This window comes from Crinia signifera, chromosome 3 (assembly GCF_055691185.1).
Source record: "Crinia signifera chromosome 3, ASM5569118v1, whole genome shotgun sequence".
Lineage (NCBI taxonomy): Eukaryota > Metazoa > Chordata > Amphibia > Anura > Myobatrachidae > Crinia > Crinia signifera.
The window spans coordinates 283,222,148-283,239,317 of NC_139219.1; the positions used below are offsets into that span (position 1 = coordinate 283,222,148).

The 17,170-nt window shown below is 43.7% G+C and overlaps 1 protein-coding gene across 1 annotated transcript in view; it reads right to left on the reverse strand.

The window, feature by feature from the left end:
- The window catches only part of RBP1 (retinol binding protein 1), a 35,811-nt gene extending 21,607 nt beyond the window's left edge, over window positions 1–14,204 (reverse strand). The window contains exon 1 of the mRNA XM_083178306.1: window positions 13,988–14,204. Within this exon, the coding sequence (XP_083034432.1) occupies window positions 13,988–14,060 (73 nt within the window). The 5' untranslated portion in view covers window positions 14,061–14,204. The remainder of the gene's footprint in view (window positions 1–13,987) is intronic.
- Window positions 14,205–17,170: the final 2,966 nt, after the last annotated feature.

Consider the following 17,170-nt stretch of genomic DNA (forward strand, 5'->3'; position numbering starts at 1 on the left):
GATGATTGTTCCAGTCCTGGTGGTCTGTCCAAATCTCATAGGTCCCCTCCGCCAACGCGTTTCAGACTAGTTCTGTCCTTTATCAAGGCTTGGAGACATGTTCCCCTGCCAGGGTATTTATACCCAAACACACAATTTAAAAAAACGACCTAATTCCAGACATAGATTACTAACCACTAATCCAATCCTATGTAAGTCCATGAAAATTCCTGTACTCCACACCAATTCTTATAATAGCCGGCTTATGCTGACACTGAGATCAGCTGTTACACTGCCGGCTATTCGCGCCGTTCCGGAACTTCCGTGCGTTCCACTATGCACGGAAGCCGGAAGCTTCTTGCGTTCCACTTGTCCGGACCCACTATCGTGGGATACATCATCCGGATGTGCCTCGCGGTCTTGAGATGGCTTGAATCTCCAAAGCTTTATGCAGCGTTATGCGTGTCACGCTGCACGAGTCCCGGAAATCAATGCGTTCCACCGCCATTTTTTTCTACAATTACCATGGCAGCGTTTTTAGCCGGGCATATTTAATATGGAAAGAAACGGAATGAAAAAAGATGATTATTATCCAATCTCATATCAAAATCCCATTACAAGAATAAAGAATAAATAAGATTAAAAAACATTCATGATACTACAATTTCCATAATTTCTTAAAAAGGGGGAAAAATGCGACAATAAATATGGGAAGACAAAATGATAAAAACTTTTTCCAACAACGAAATACATTAAAAATTTATAAAAACCATTTTAACTCGAAGTCTTTATTCAGACCATTTGGCATAAGGGTTTTGTATTGGTATATCATGTTCATCTCACATTTAGCTAATTTAGTGGCAATGTCTCCGCCCCTTTCTCCAGCATTGATCTTTTTGAGAGCTGCGAAATTTTTTATACATTTGGGATCACAGTCATGATTTTCTTTAAAGTGCAGAGAAAGTGCGTGATTCTCAAGGCCTTTTTTGATATTACGGAGGTGTTCCCCCATCCTTATTTTTAAGGATCTGCTAGTGCGGCCTATATAAAACTTTGCACATGCACACTCAATCACATAGATGATGTTGACCGAGTGACATGTGAGAAAGTCTTTAATATTGCACTTCTGTCCATTCATATGCAATTCTGTGAGTTTATTTCCGAATTTATTAGTCACACACTTGCAGCCCAGACATGACCCACACCTAAAAAAACCTTTAGTTAGTATGGTGTCCCTTGTGGGAGAACTAGGACACAGGCTTTTTGTAAGTTTAGATTTTAAATTAGGGGCCCGTCTGAAGATGCATTTTGGTAAGTCGGGCAACAGGTTACCAATGATAGGATCCCTTTTCAAAATGGGCCAATGTTTTTTAACAATATTCCTGACCTTGCCGTGTTGGGTGGTAAAATCAGAAATAAAAGACCATTTGAATGTGTCTGAATTTGTGGGCAGTTGAGGTTGTTTCTTCTTCAATAATTCCTTTCGGTCGATGTTTTGGACAATGGTAATGGATTTTTCTAAATCCTGTCTGTTATATCCACTAGACAGGAAATTTTGTTTCATTTCTTCAACCTGTTGATTAAATACCTCTGGCTCAGAGCAATTCCTTTTCAACCTTTTGAATTGCCCTATAGGTATTGAATTGAGCCAGATGTCTTGGTGGCAACTGTCCCTGTTAATATAAGACCTGGAGTCTGTCTCCTTTATATAATTTTTCGTTTTGACCTTGCCCTCTTCTACATAGATCTCGAGGTCAAGAAAGCTTACTTTTTGCTTGCTAATTTCATATGTAAGCACAATGTTGTACATATTTGTATTTAAATAATTGCAAAACTGATTTAAAACCTCCTCGTCTCCCTTCCATATAAATAAAATGTCGTCTATGTACCGACGCCATGACACCAGGTTCGCCCCAAATGGATTATTGTTGTATACAAACTCTTCCTCCCATGCTCCCATGAAGAGATTCGCATAACTTGGGGCGAACCTGGTGCCCATGGCCGTACCTCGTTTCTGAATATAAAAATCTCCCTTAAAAACAAAATAGTTATTATTTAAAATGAATGTAATACTTTCAATTAAAAATTCTTGTAGATGGTTTTTAAGATTTGAAGTGCGGAGTGCTTTTTTGGTTGCCTCTATACCCTGTGCATGTTCAATAATAGTATAGAGTGAACTAACATCGGCAGTTATTAGATGGAAGTCTTCACTCCAGTCGAATTCTTCTAAAAATTGGAGGACTTCAGTGGTGTCCTTAAGGTGCGAGCGATTCTTAAGTACAAGGGGTTGAAGGAAAGAATCAATAAAAAGTGACAGATTGGCTGTCAGGGATTCCATACCCGAAATGATGGGTCTCCCTGGTGGTTTAGTGGTGCTTTTGTGCACCTTAGGTAAGATATAAATCGTGGGAATAATCGGATCTTCCACGTTTAAAAATTTATATTCTTTATCAGATAGGGTGCCATTCCTATGAAATTTATCCAAGGTATTTTTTAGAACCAGGGACATTTTCTTTGTTGGGTCTCCCCTCATTTTTTTATATGTGCTTTGGTCAGCCAATTGTCGATAGATTTCTGATTCATAGTCTATTTTATTAAAAATGACTATCCCCCCCCCCCTTATCGGCCGGTTTAATGATTAAGTTTTCTTTTTCCACTAGTTTTTTTATGGCCAGTCTTTCCTTTTGCGATAAATTTGTTTTTTTCTTGTCGGGTTTTTCTCCCAATTTTTGTAGGTCTTCCACTACTAGACTCCCAAAGGTGTCTATAAAGCAACCCTTCAGGTAGGTAGGGTAGAATGTGGATTTGGGCCTGAAAGGAGTCTGTGACTCCTCCAGGATATTTGGATCCTCCTTTTTTTGTTCAAAGAACTTTTTTAAGGTCAATTTTCTCAGGAATTTTTGTACGTCGACAAAAACATTAAATTGATTAATTCCTGTGGCGGGACAAAAATTTAACCCCTTCTCTAGAAGTGATCTTTCTTCCTCAAGTAAGAGATGGTCACTCAGATTGAAAATTTTTACTTTTTCAATGGTAAGATTTGTGCCCTCCTCTATATTTTGTAAAATTTGACCCATATTTCTGCGTTTTTCTTTTCTTTTTTGTTTAATTTTTTCTTTATGTTTATTTAGACCTCCCCTCGTTCCCCTTCGTTTTGTGTGAGGTGGTGATCGAAATTCCCTCTCCTTTTTGCTAAAAAAGGGTAGGGGGAATCCACCCTCTTTAATGGGGAAAATCTATTTCTAGTTGGTATAGGTGAATTTTTATATAGAACCGGGGCCGGTCTCCTTCTTATTGGCGATTGTGGTTTATAATATTGTGGGGTCTCATAATTCCTTATATGATAGTCCCCATGGTTTCTTGTTCTTTTTATAGGAGTTCTTACTCTTTCCCTACCTCGGAGATGTTCCAAGGAGTGATCCCTTCTATTATTTCTCCAATCCTGTCTGTCCCTCCTTCTATTTTGATGGTTGCTATAGTTACCTTGTGTTGCTTTTCTGTAAGGGTTTCTACCTTTTTCTCTTATAATATCTCTTTGAACTCTGCCTTGTTCTTTTTCTTTTACAATTATGACAGGATTGTCTTTTTCTTGATTTTCTTTAGTATCCCTTTGAAATTTTTTTACTTTTCTATTAATTAGGATTTTCTCTGCTTTGTTGATTCTATTGCTAATAATCTCCTCCTGTTCTTTATAGAACTTTTGGTCGGAGAATGGTTGGACAACATTTCTATACTCTTTTATTTCACCGTCTAAATTATTCAAATTTTCTTTTCTTTCCATGATGATTAGTTGCATTAATTCAACTGAACAATTTTTTAGAATGTTATCCCATTTTTTTTGGAATAATTCTGTTGGGGTGGTGTGGCTGATTTTTTTATCAATTTTTAAACCCCTAGGTACAAGATTGGCAGAAATGTACTTCTCGAGGGTGGCCACTTCCCACCAAATTTTGCTCTCTTTTAAGAGGGCTTTTTCCAATTTAATCAACACATCATCTAAATTTTCATCTAAGGCTTCTAGTTCTCTTGTTGATGAATCAAACACTGTTTTATAGGCGTTTATTCTCTCTTCCCTTAGACTAAACATTTTAGCTGCAGAATTCAATTTCAGTAGGTGAAGGAAATACAAGCAATGCAAAAAGGGTTTTTGAAATCAAATACTGCGCTGCGGAGCAGCCTGACCTGTACGGTAAGTGTGTCACCAAACACACCACACATATGACCAACAGAAAGAAGATACCGACAGTTCTTTCAAGCGCTCCTTTTGATGTCCCTCCTTCAAATGTATTTCTGAGGGTTACTCATATAACATGTAAGAAAAAGACAGTAATATAGTGTAAAACCATTAAACCAATAATTTCTATATGGTACTTTAAGATGGGAACCGTACCCTATCAAATTGTCTACCAAGATGGTGGACAATATGCGCATGTGGTTATATTATCTGGAATAGGTCCTTAAATGTGGTCCTCCTTATTTCTCCACAATGGTCCCGTATGATTTCCGGGACTCGTGCAGCGTGACACGCATAACGCTGCATAAAGCTTTGGAGATTCAAGCCATCTCAAGACCGCGAGGCACATCCGGATGATGTATCCCACGATAGTGGGTCCGGACAAGTGGAACGCAAGAAGCTTCCGGCTTCCGTGCATAGTGGAACGCACGGAAGTTCCGGAACGGCGCGAATAGCCGGCAGTGTAACAGCTGATCTCAGTGTCAGCATAAGCCGGCTATTATAAGAATTGGTGTGGAGTACAGGAATTTTCATGGACTTACATAGGATTGGATTAGTGGTTAGTAATCTATGTCTGGAATTAGGTCGTTTTTTTAAATTGTGTGTTTGGGTATAAATACCCTGGCAGGGGAACATGTCTCCAAGCCTTGATAAAGGACAGAACTAGTCTGAAACGCGTTGGCGGAGGGGACCTATGAGATTTGGACAGACCACCAGGACTGGAACAATCATCAGCATCCAGGGACGCCTGAAGTGTTACTATCTATGCTGTTTGAGTCTGCTTTTTGCAAGTAGACATTTCGCTCTGGTGAGAGTCCAAGACTTATATCCCATGTTTTATGTTGAATGTTTTAAATTGTGTCTTCATTAAAACGGTATTTCACCATATGGAGATATTCTTTTGCATATTCCCATCATACGGGACCATTGTGGAGAAATAAGGAGGACCACATTTAAGGACCTATTCCAGATAATATAACCACATGCGCATATTGTCCACCATCTTGGTAGACAATTTGATAGGGTACGGTTCCCATCTTAAAGTACCATATAGAAATTAAAATTATTAATATTCTACTTCGTCATCGCCCCAACTGGGCCAGTTTAGGTGGGTCAGACCAGATTTAAGGGGGTTTATTTTACTTTCTCGACAGAGAAAACATAATACAATGGGTTGGAAAGTTAGAAGGTATCTCTTCTGTTCATTAATGAATGGTGAGGTTTAGGGTGCAGGGGGAGAGTGTTAAGTTTAGGGCGTGGAGACAAAGGGTTGGGGGGGAGAGGGGGCAGGGGAATGGTAGTGTAAGTATACTTACTGCACCCCTATCAGGATTTCCTCCTTCAGGATGCCAGCATTGGTATTCTGACCACCTGCATCCCCACCGCCGACATCCATATGTGTTCCCTGTTTTGTTACCAAGAGTAAAGTACAACCAAATCCTGAGACTATATAAAATACCTGCTAATAAACTAAGAAAAAATCACTGTACTTGCTCTGTGATTTTTATCCTTTCACCTCTGGGCCCCAGAGTTGCAGGTAGTTATGCCAGTACTTGCCTACTTTTGAAAACTTGAATCAGGGAGACTACAGTAGGATGCACAGCACAAAAATGCGGCATAAAAAAGGTGGCAGGGAGGATAGATTTGAGCATCATCAGCGTACAGAGAATACTGAAATCTGAAAGAGATGATTAGTTTGCCAAGAGAGAAGGTAAAGAATGATAAAGCAGAGACCCAAGACTGGTACTCCAACTGGTAGAGGTAGTGAAGATGAGGTAGAATCAGAAGAGAGAAGGAAAGATACCAGCAGAGAGAAAAAGAGGTTACAGATTTTAGTTAAGTTTGGGATAAGCACAGGAGACTTGGACTATGGACTTGTAAGGGTATAGGATCAAGAGGAGAGGTAGTGGAGAAGGAGTTCGAGAAGTGTTGATACTTGGGTTCAAATGAAGAGAAAGTGCTCAGGAAAGGAAGTGAGCTGGTCAGTGGCCGAGTAAGAACATGCCATTTCATCTTGGATTTTATCAATCTTGTCCGTGAAGTAGGAAGTGAAGTATGCACAGTTGCTGTGCATGGATAATAGCTGGTGGGGAGGGTAAATAAGCGATTCAAATGTATTAAAGAGTTGCTTGGGTTTGGTGGCATGAGAAGAGCTGAGAGAATGGAAATATGTTTGACTGTGTCTAGAGCATTACAATAGAAGTGGTTGGTAGTCTTAAAAGTTTTGAAGTCACTGGGATTCAGGCCACTGACGTTCTACTGCACATGATAGTTTTGTAGACGTCTTGTTAATTTAGAGTGCCACAGTTGCATCAAAGCCTACATGAATTGTGTGGAGTAGCTAGAGAAACTGCATCAAGGGCTGTTAGTAAAGTCTGGTTCAGGTGGGATACAGCAGTCTCAGGACAGGTGCGTGTAGAAATTGGTGAGAGCAGTTGTTGCAGCGAGGTAGAAAGTTGTTGAAAATTTATAGTGTACAGTATTTCTATGGGTTTGATGAGGCTTGCGTGATTTCAGATTTAGAGTTTGAAGTAATGGAGGAGATTGAGAAGGTGATAATGTTGTAACCAGAGAGAGGAAATGGTTAGTGAATTTTGAAAAAGAGCATAGCCTGGCGAATACAAGATCCAGGCAGCGGCCATCCTTGTGAGTAGAGGAATAAGAACATTGGATGAGGCCAAGAGAGATGGTTAGACAGAAGAGTTTGGAGGAGAAAGTGGACTATCAATAGTGACGATGATGATGACGACGCTGCATTATCTCTCTCCTGTTAGGAGTTCCTACACACAAAAAGGGAGAGGGGGGTGGATAATACTGAGTCATCAGTATGGACTCCTGAGCAGCTACAGCAAATTACAGTCTTTTCAAATAAATTCCTTGATAGAACCCCTGCAGAATCTGAAGAATCCGGGAGAGATTTTTGGCAAAAACTGGAGTCTCCTGCGGGATGCATGTGGGTAGACAACTATGGTCCTAATTTTTTCCAAAGATGTGTTTCAAGTCATTGGAGGGAGACCACAGAGCAGCCTCTGTCAGAACAGGATCAGAGATTTGTCTGGTCAGCCATGAGATTAGGTCATGGAAGCATTAATCAGCAACATCTCAGGGATATCACCTAAGGAAATGATAAGCCGCATTCGGATGCAGGCCACACAACAGCCGCTTCTACTCTATTAAGATGGCTAATCCACTTTAAGATTATGCATTATATCTTCCACTTATTCTAATGGGACTTATGCACGGGGCAAAAATGTCCCTACATCACTGTGTGTAGGGGACATAGCAATAGCGAGTAATATCCTGCATGCAAGATAAATCTAGTGAGATCGCCGGTGGGGGCCAGTGTTCTTACTGGAGAACACTGGCCCTGACAGATCGCTCAGAACACAACGCTGACACATCGCTGTGTAGTGCTGTGCGCTGAGCGATCTATATTGCTCAGATCGCTCAGCAGTGTCGCACTGTGCGTAGGCCAGTGATGGCTAACCAAGGCACTTTGACTGACACGCAGACACCAGGTCTGTCTGACCAACCGGTGCGGAGAGTGAACACCCGGAAGTGCACAAGGGAAGCGGCTAAGGCAGCACACATGCTGCACCACCAACAGGAAGGGGACAGAGGAGGGCATTGCCTGTCCGCTGGAGGGAGCAGACGTGTACGTATCTATCTCCCGCTCTCCTATAGTCCACCTCGGCTGCTGTAGTCAGGCCTGTGGAAGTGTTGGCTTGGGGACTAAAGACCCGCCTGCCGCAGAGTCCTGGCACCTGACCCGGAGGATCGACAGAGGCTACCAGAGGAGCATCGGGCGAGGTGAGGACTGGGCTCCGGCAGCCATTTTGAAAAGGGAGACCCTGCTCTTTCTGTCCAGGAGACCCACAGATTACCCTCCCTGGGACACCTTTCCCACACATGGGCTCTGTTGAAAACTCTGCAGGCTCCGATTGCCACACTGTTCAGTGCTTCTATTGGCACTGGTGGCTGCCTTTTTGACAGACTCTGTATTAGTGCAGACTTCTTAAAATTAGATCTTGCTCTTTCACATTGACTTTCATATTTATAATGGGCATCACGGTGTTTGGCAGATGTATAATGGCTGCAAATATCACCAAATTATTAATATTTCTTGAAGTGACACACGACTCGAGGAAGGCTACACTTTTGAAAAAAAAAGGCTGAAAAGGTTAGCCATCACTGGTGTGGGCCTTATTAAGCACTTTGAAGACATCAATTTCAGGAATTCAATTTTAAACCCAATAATTGCCACCTATTCAAGAGTATCCGATTAACGTCAGCCTAACCCAGTATTGCTTTAAACATGGTTACAGCAGCTACTCTGTAGTCTTGACAGGGTAGAAACCCTTTCTTCTTACAGGATTTAGCTCATTAAAATGACATTCCGGAAACAAACGTACAGTACGTGTTTTAGGGTGAGTCAGGTATGGCAGATGTTAGGATGAAGCAGTGTGCATCGCCATTACTGCGTCTTAGTTTCCCATAACAGGACAGATCTCACAGACCTGTAAGGCACAATTTATTTAGTTAAATAATGCCATTTGTGCAGCTCCTGCATCATATACATTCCAACTTATCTTCTGCGGCAGCTGAAGAGTTAAGGTGGACGTTAACAAGCTGACCAGAAAACAAAGGAAATAGCTAAACGAATAAGGTTATTGTTGAACACGCTTGCGGTGTGTGAGGACAGCCCAGAGAGAAGGAGGAGGGCTGATGTCACTTCACTGATCATGGGTAAAGCTTAGAAAATGTAGTTATGTCCCAAATCATGATTTTAGAAGCTGGTAGGGTTATGGAGCATGTTTGGGTACCACATTGATACATAGTTGTCTACCCTCCTGCATTCTGCAGGAGACTCCCTGAAAAAGCAGCAAGCTCCCTCATTTCTCCTAGCCCACATTACACGGTTACATTTTTGGGGCAAAAAAGGAACGAGAGATAAATACATTTACAATGAATCAGTGCCATTTTCTAGCACTTTAACAAGTACAGTAGCTCTTACTAACTGCTTTGGGGCTCATCTACATTTGGATATGTCATTTTACAAGATTCCACTCAGATATAGCAGTGCACACCCACGCTTCTAGGTGCCACGTTCACAATCTCTCCATATATGGAACTAGACACACCCTTTGGGAGGAGCATGACACACCCCCTCAGTGGGAGCGCTTTGCAAAATTCTATTACCAACTCAGGGACGTGCAGTCAGGGGAGGCAGGTGAGGCAGTGCCTCCCCTGTCATTAGTGATAGCCATAACAAAGTAATACAAAGAATATACTTAGGACACATATTATGTGTTATAAGTATCTGCTTTATATTAATCTATTAATTTTAACACCCTAATGTGTTGTTTTACTGTTATGGAGGCACCTAGAGCAGTGCCTCCTGCTGTTAATGTTAAGGTTCGAGAACAAGGGGCGGGCAGCGGGCTGGGCTAAGAATTAGGCTGCAAAATCCCATTAAAAAACCCTCTAGAAGCGGCACCTATAGCGGTGCCTCGGGGACAGGGACATGCTTTGAAAGCACGCCCCTGTCAGTGAAGCAGCTTGCGATTGGTTATCAAAGCAGAAGCAACCCAGCTGCACTGGGTACAGACATCCACCCACCCCCCCTTTCCCAGCTGCACGGACCTCCACATTCCACCCCCCCGCTGGCTGCACGGACACCCACATCTCTCCCTTCTCCCCTGGCTTGTGCGTGATGAAATCTCCCCCTCACCTCCTTCCCCATCCGGCTTGTGAACAGACCCCTCACCCGGCGGCTGCACAGACACCCGGCATGCGCATCATGAAAGTAACCCCCGCACCCCCTTCTCCACCCGCCGGCTGAATGGACACCTCTGCTGTGTCCGGCATGTGAACAGACCACCGCGCCCCCCCCCCCCCTCTTCCTCACCCGGCGGCTGCACAGACACCCGGCATGCGCATCATGAAAGTAACCCCCGCACCCCCTTCCCCACCAGCCGGCTGAATGGACACCTCTGCTGTGTCCGGCATGTGAACAGACCACCGCGCCCCCCCCCTCTTCCTCACCCGGCGGCTGCACAGACACCCGGCATGCGCATCATGAAAGTAACCCCCGCACCCCCTTCCCCACCCGCCGGCTGAATGGACACTACTGCTGTGTCCAAGCATGGGGGCCGTTGTCAGCAGCTACACGCAGGGACATACAGCCGGAGAACTGAGGAGCCATCCATGCCCGGAGCCTGAGCCTGAGATGTAAGCGACAGCCTCAGGACAGGGACTGGCCAGATCGGACAAAGCCAGAGATGAGAATTTAGCAGCAGGTACCGGTTAGTGGTAGTCGGGGAGGGGGGCAGTCAATGTGCGGAGGGGGGCAGAAGAGCAAATGCTTGCTGTTGGCAGCGAAGATCACTGCAGGGTGGGGGCCGGGGGATATGTGTAAGGGGCATTCTGCATAGAACGACCTTTAATAATGTGGGGCATATGTAAAGGGAATTATGTGTATATGTGAATTTAATAATGTGGGGCACGCATATGTGTATGGGGCATTATATGTCATGTGTATAAGGGCATTAATAATGTGGGTCATATGTGTATGGGGCATTATATGTCATGTGTATAAGGGCATTAATAATGTGGGTCATTTGTGTATGGGGCATTAATAAATATGGGACATATGTGTATGGGGCATTATGTGTCATGTATAAGGGCATTAATAATGTGGGGCATATGTGTATGGGGCATTATGTGTCGTGTATAAGGGCATTAATAATGTGGGGCATATATGTATGGGGCATTATGTGTCATGTGTATAAGGGCATTAATAATATGGGGCATATATGTACGGGGCAATTTTGTGTACATGATAAAAAAAAAGTGGGTCATACAGTAGGTATAACGGGCATTGTGGGAGAAAGAGCATTAATAATGTGTAGCAAACAGTTTGTGTATGGGGGAATTATTTGTATTAGAGGATTAATAAAGTGTGGCATAATGTGTAAAATGCATTAATAAGGTGTGCCATACTGTATGTGTAAGGGCCTTTATTGTAAGGCAATATATGTATAAGGACATTACTATGTGTGACATTCTCTGCATATGGTGTATTACTGCTGCATACTGGGTACGACTGTGGAGGTTGAGCGCAGTGGCATAACTACCACAGGTGCAGGGGATGTGGCTGCTATGGCACCCTTGATGTGTGTAGGACCCGCCAGTGCCAGTGCCTCACCAACCACTGATCTCACCGCACGTCACTGTACCAACTATAATCTCCCTGAAACTCGTTTTCAAAAGTAAGCAAAGTATGCATTGATGCACTATTGTTTACTGTTCGGCCTTATAGTATTCAGCCTTTACAATATTATAACAAACTTGTTACTGGTCTATCAAACCTTAAAAACATAACAGTGATGTCAGCGGAGGCAGCTGTGTTTCCTAGGACTGAGCAACACTTCCAACTGCTCCGTAGGAGGCCATCTAGTGGCCGCCAGCACAACAACGCTTGAATTCAACCCGTAGAGGTAAGGAGCAGCGTTAGTCTTTTAATATATAGAATACCATGCTTTTGTTACATAATGGGTCATATTTAACAATTATCAGGTCCTAGGCCCAATCATTTCTTATTAGCACAAAAAAAAAAAAGAGAATTATGTAGCACTGGCATGTATCTGTTCATATGTATGGACACGGGCTCCAATCGGTAGCTCAGCCCTGCAATGTGTAAAAGCAAAGTGATCTCATTAGCCTGGGTGATCGGCTGATATGGGGAGTGATCCTTCTCCCTTTTCTTCTGTGAAGTGGAACCTACAAGCTACAATGGCTAAGGCCATCTTGAGATGGTGTTTGCTGTCAGGGCCACTCTCTATAAAGTTGTCAAGAAATAAGCCCATATACAATTATATGGGGGATACTTTAGTGGTCAAAGGCAGGGGATCCTCTGTAAATATATTTGGAATGTGTACCCAGCTATACCCAGTGTGTATAGGGGTGTACCCAGCTTTAGGCACAGTAATGATGCAGATGACAGTCCCAGTCTAAGCCAATTTACCAAGGCTATATCACTGGGGAGGGATCTTCAAATCTTTCTACAGCACAGGTTCTCAAACTCGGTCCTCAGGACCCCACACAGTGCATGTTTTGCAGGTCTCCTTACAGAATCACAAGGGAAATAATTAGCTTCACCTGTGGATCTTTTCAAATGTGTCAATGAGTAATGATTGCACCTGTCGGGTGACCTGGAAAACTTGAACTGTATGGGGTCCTGAGGACTGAGTTTCAGAACCACTGTTCTACAGCATAAGTACTGTATAAGAAGCTTCTCCACAGCAATAAGCAAGCAGTGAAGGAGATCATAATAGGGAAAAGTTATTGTTGAAATAGCCTCTTAGCAGAAGCTTTGTCTTATTGTGACTTCAGAAGTCGTCACATACATTGGGGGACAAAGATTTACTTTAGGGTTAGTTTTGTTGGGAGCCAATTAACCTACTAGTATTATATTGGAATGTGGGAGGAAAACGGAGTACCTTGAGGAAACCCACGCAAACACGGGGAGAATAAACAAACTCTGCACAGTTCGGGCCATGGTGGGAATCGAGCCAATGACCTCAGTGCTATGAGGCAGTAATGCTAACCATTACACCGTCCGTACTGCCTAATATTTGCATTAACCAGTTTCTGATAAAATAAATACCCATGCTGGTGATGCGAGGACTGATAAGCAGCCCACAGATCTTAGGAGAGGTCTATTGGACTAAATTATTTAGGTCTTTGTAAACATGGAGGTGCGTGCCATGAGAGTCCCATAGATGCCAGGTACATGATGCCCCCAAGTTCATGACCATTTCAGTTCAATAAATCTGTTAATGTGGCTCGGAATTTGCCAAGATGCATGCATACATGTGCGCTCACGTGTTCTGGTCTGTGCACACACAAAGGTGTGACTGATTACGCTTCCGTGTGAACAAAGACCGCTTGCTTGCGCTAGTGCGACACATGACCACAAACACAAGAACAGTCACAATTTTCAAAAACTCACCAGAAATGACTATTTCATATCATGGAAAGTGGACAACCCAAACTGGCATTATACTCTACGGATGCATTTTACTAAGGGGTGCACAGGGTTAAGTGCTAGATAATGACATCACCAAGAGCCTTTGTCTGAGGGTCTTGGACAAGGGAGAGTGATAAATAGTTAATGCCTTGATGTACATCAATGCTGTAACATATACAGTGCTGCCAAATCACATCACATATTTCACTGTGTATTTACATATACACAGTAACAAAGTTTAAGATAGACAGGAACATGTGGACCTCATATTATGGATACTCCCAACCACATCTGCTGACAGGATATCCGATCACCAGCTCTAAAATGTGGACTTGACACACTTCAGGTCTATTTCATAGCAGTAATACATAAAGCAAATGAAATATTAAAGGAACTTTCACAGAAAAAAAAAAAAAAAAAAAACCAAGAAACCCAACAACACACACACACACCCCAACAAGATATCGCAGCCAAAATGTGTGGCTTATCCCAGCCCCGGTGTAATATGAGCGCTGTGGGTGAAGCAAGAGTCGGAATGTCAGATTAAAGAAAGACATTCCTGCCTAATGAAGCCCTAATGCCAGCAGACAGTGATTATGTGCATCTGTAAAGGATCAGCCCTTTAACAATGAACGAGGCAGTATATCGATCCAGAGAAAGTCAAACAAAACCCTTAACCATGATCCTGAGTGCAAACAGTGGAGGAATCAGCCTACAAACACAGCACATCCAACCTGACTCACCAAGCGCCCTGAGATAGTCCTCAAAATTCTCATTGCTTAGCATTTTCCAGTAGCCATTGAAATTAGTGGTCATGTTTGCTGGGCTGTAGTGGGGCGGATGAGGGGCTTGTTGCTGAGGCTGGAGATGAACGTGTGTTCCAGCTCTGCAGTGACTGCTAGTCCTTTATGGGTTACTAAACCCTGCTGCTCACTGAGCCCCTCCTAATTCTATCAAAATGCTACAAGTTACCTCCCCATCCACTGATATTCTAGAATCTGCACAAATGCCTGCTCTGTGCACAGCCTGTTACACTGATTCATTAGCTTATTAAGCACTGTAGCTGACCAATGTTATAGTAGGAGGTGCATCAGAGGGGTTACATCCAGAGATTCCAGAGAAACAAGTACATTAATAGGAACACGTGTAGCTACTTAGAATAGTATATTGATTTAAACCCCTATACTTTGTACACTGGTACACAACCCTTTGCTCCTGAATTTACCATTTAATCTACTATTGTAATTAATGATCTAACAATTAGTGAAGTGGGAATTGTGTGGAATGGCTGGGTTACTTATGTTGGACTATGGTTGTCAGATTTCATGCATCACATTAGGTACATTTAAAGGGGCCCATTTATCATTTAATATTTGAGGCTAAATGCCCCAAAACACCCGTTTTGGTGGTTAGCCGCAATTATTAAGTATCACTTCAATGTATTAGGTGGGACCGCAGCAGGAATCTCTGATCCCTCCTGCACTTCTGCCAGCCGCAACCCCCATAGGTTACTATGGGGGATGTGAAGCTGCCCTATGTATTAACATCAGGCAGCATAGCTTCGAATCCCTGGGCTACCGCCATTCTGAGATGGCGCTGCGGTATCCCATTGTAGCCTAAGTGCTATAGACTGCACTGCAACCATGGTCGGCGGGGGATCAGTGCTGACCCCACGGCACCTGGCTGAGCGAACCGCAGGAACAGGCTCCTTTCAGAGCACTGTTCCTGTGTGTGCAGGATAATACATCCTGGCGATAGGATCACATATTACAGTGCGTATTACCGCCCAGATTGCATTGTAAATGCGATCCTTAATAAATGGGCCTCTAAGAGAGGAGGAGGTCTTTGTGCATCCTCCTCCACCCAGGGGACCCTCTTCTCTGCCGACAGCGGTGCAGCCCTATAGAGTCTGAGCACTAGAGCACTCAGATCCTACTACACATGCGCAGATCTCTAGGATGCGGGCGCAAAGGGCATTTTCTGTCAATTTCCACAGCGCTGCTGTCATAACACACTGGAGGGTAAGTATTAAACAAAATGGGTGCCGTTTGTGCAGTGTGTGGGGCTCCCCCTGAGACTTAGGGGCCCATGTGCACAGCACTTATTATAAATATGCCACTGCAACATCGCAAACACTCCTGACATTTGTCTATTTTTCTTTAAAAGATACCAGGAACAGGCTCCAAAATCTGCCTCAATGAGCCGCACAGTACCAACATGCTAGTCAGCACCCTCCATACACTGTACATGCCAGTCTGAGTTATACTACCTAAAGGCACATACACACTGGGCGACATTGAGCTGAAAGCTGCTCAAAACAGCAGGCTTGTGTGTCTTTCAGCTCAAAGCCGCCCAGTGTGTATGCCCCGGCGATGAGCGGTGAGCGCTGCTGCGCGCTCCCGCATCATAATACCAGCAGATGAGCGGCTTTGAGGATGGCTTTGCATAGTGCAGCGCTATGCAAAGCCGTCCACTCCCCGTTGACGGCACCGGGAAGGGGAAAAGCGGCTCAGTGTGTATGCACTGAGCTGTTTTTCCCCCAGTGATGATAGCGATAATGGTGTCCATACACGCTGGGCTTAATCGCCCAGTGTGTATGGACTTCAAGTTAGTCCAAGAAGCATGTTTAGGATAAATGACAATTTAGTTGCCCCTTTATATTAATCCTGCCCTTTAATAACTTTACCAGTTTAACAACAACCAGCAATATCACCAATATGCAATTTTACAAAGCCGGAATCTATAACTTTGGAATTTGTATTCTGTAAATGTCTCATGCACTGCAGATACAGTCACCATATACTGTATATAATATTCTTCATATATACCCATATTATATTAAAAAAAAAATAGTGTATTAAAAAAATGTGCATTCTTTTAGATTTAGGCCAATTTATTTACAGTATGTACTATTTAAAGTAATTTCTACCCCTTTCAGGTTGCAGCTCGGACCAGGGTTATAGCCCGGTGGATGACATATGGGCCTACCCGGAAATTTGACCCAGTTTACAAGAAGGGTTAAACCCCTGGGTGACCTGGTGACACGATCCCAGGTCCAACCCGGGTTAGCGATGTGAAAGGGGTATTAGAAAGTGTCAAAAAAGCACTGGGGGCTGTGGTCTGCCAGAATTATCAGGCTTCAGAATGCCCTTGCCCCCCCCTACAAAGAACCACAAATCATGGCACAGGGAGCCAGGTCAGCATGTTGGAAATTTCATATTAGAACGACGGCCATACTGCACCTGCAAAATGGCCGTCCTAAATGAGGACCTTCCTCATTTGAACATGCAGGATGAGGGAGTGTACACAATACTGAGTGTATACACTAGACCAGTGGTTCTCAAGCTCAGTCCTCAGGACCCCACACAGTTCACGTTTTCCAGGTCACCTGACCGGTACACAGGTGCACTCATTACTGACTGACACATTTTAAAAGATCCACAGGTGGAGCTAATTATTTCACTTGATCCTGTGAGGAGACCTGCAAAACATGCACTGTGTGGGACCGACTTTAAGCACCTTGTGAACAATATCGCTCAGAAAGCCCTGTGGGGCTTTATAGGGGCCTGTTTAGAAGCAAAATTAAAAACTACAAATGAAAACAAACATATTGATCCTGTACTTGTATAGAGGAACCTATTCTGGTTATACGTTCGCAGCCTGACCGATGGTCGGGCTGTGTGCATGTGCACTTCTGCGCATGTGCATATGTAGGGTGCACACACCCTACAGGGTGCACACACCCTACACAGCGGGCGGGGAGCGGAGAGGGGCATAGGCGTTCCCATGAGTATGCTCGGCTTTCTCATGGTAATGAGGGCATGACGGACAGGTGGGGGGGGTGGGCTGCTGACATTACCGGATGTCAGCTGCCCGCCTAATTCCCCCCAAGCGGACACGCCTATGTAAGGTTGCTCAGACCAACA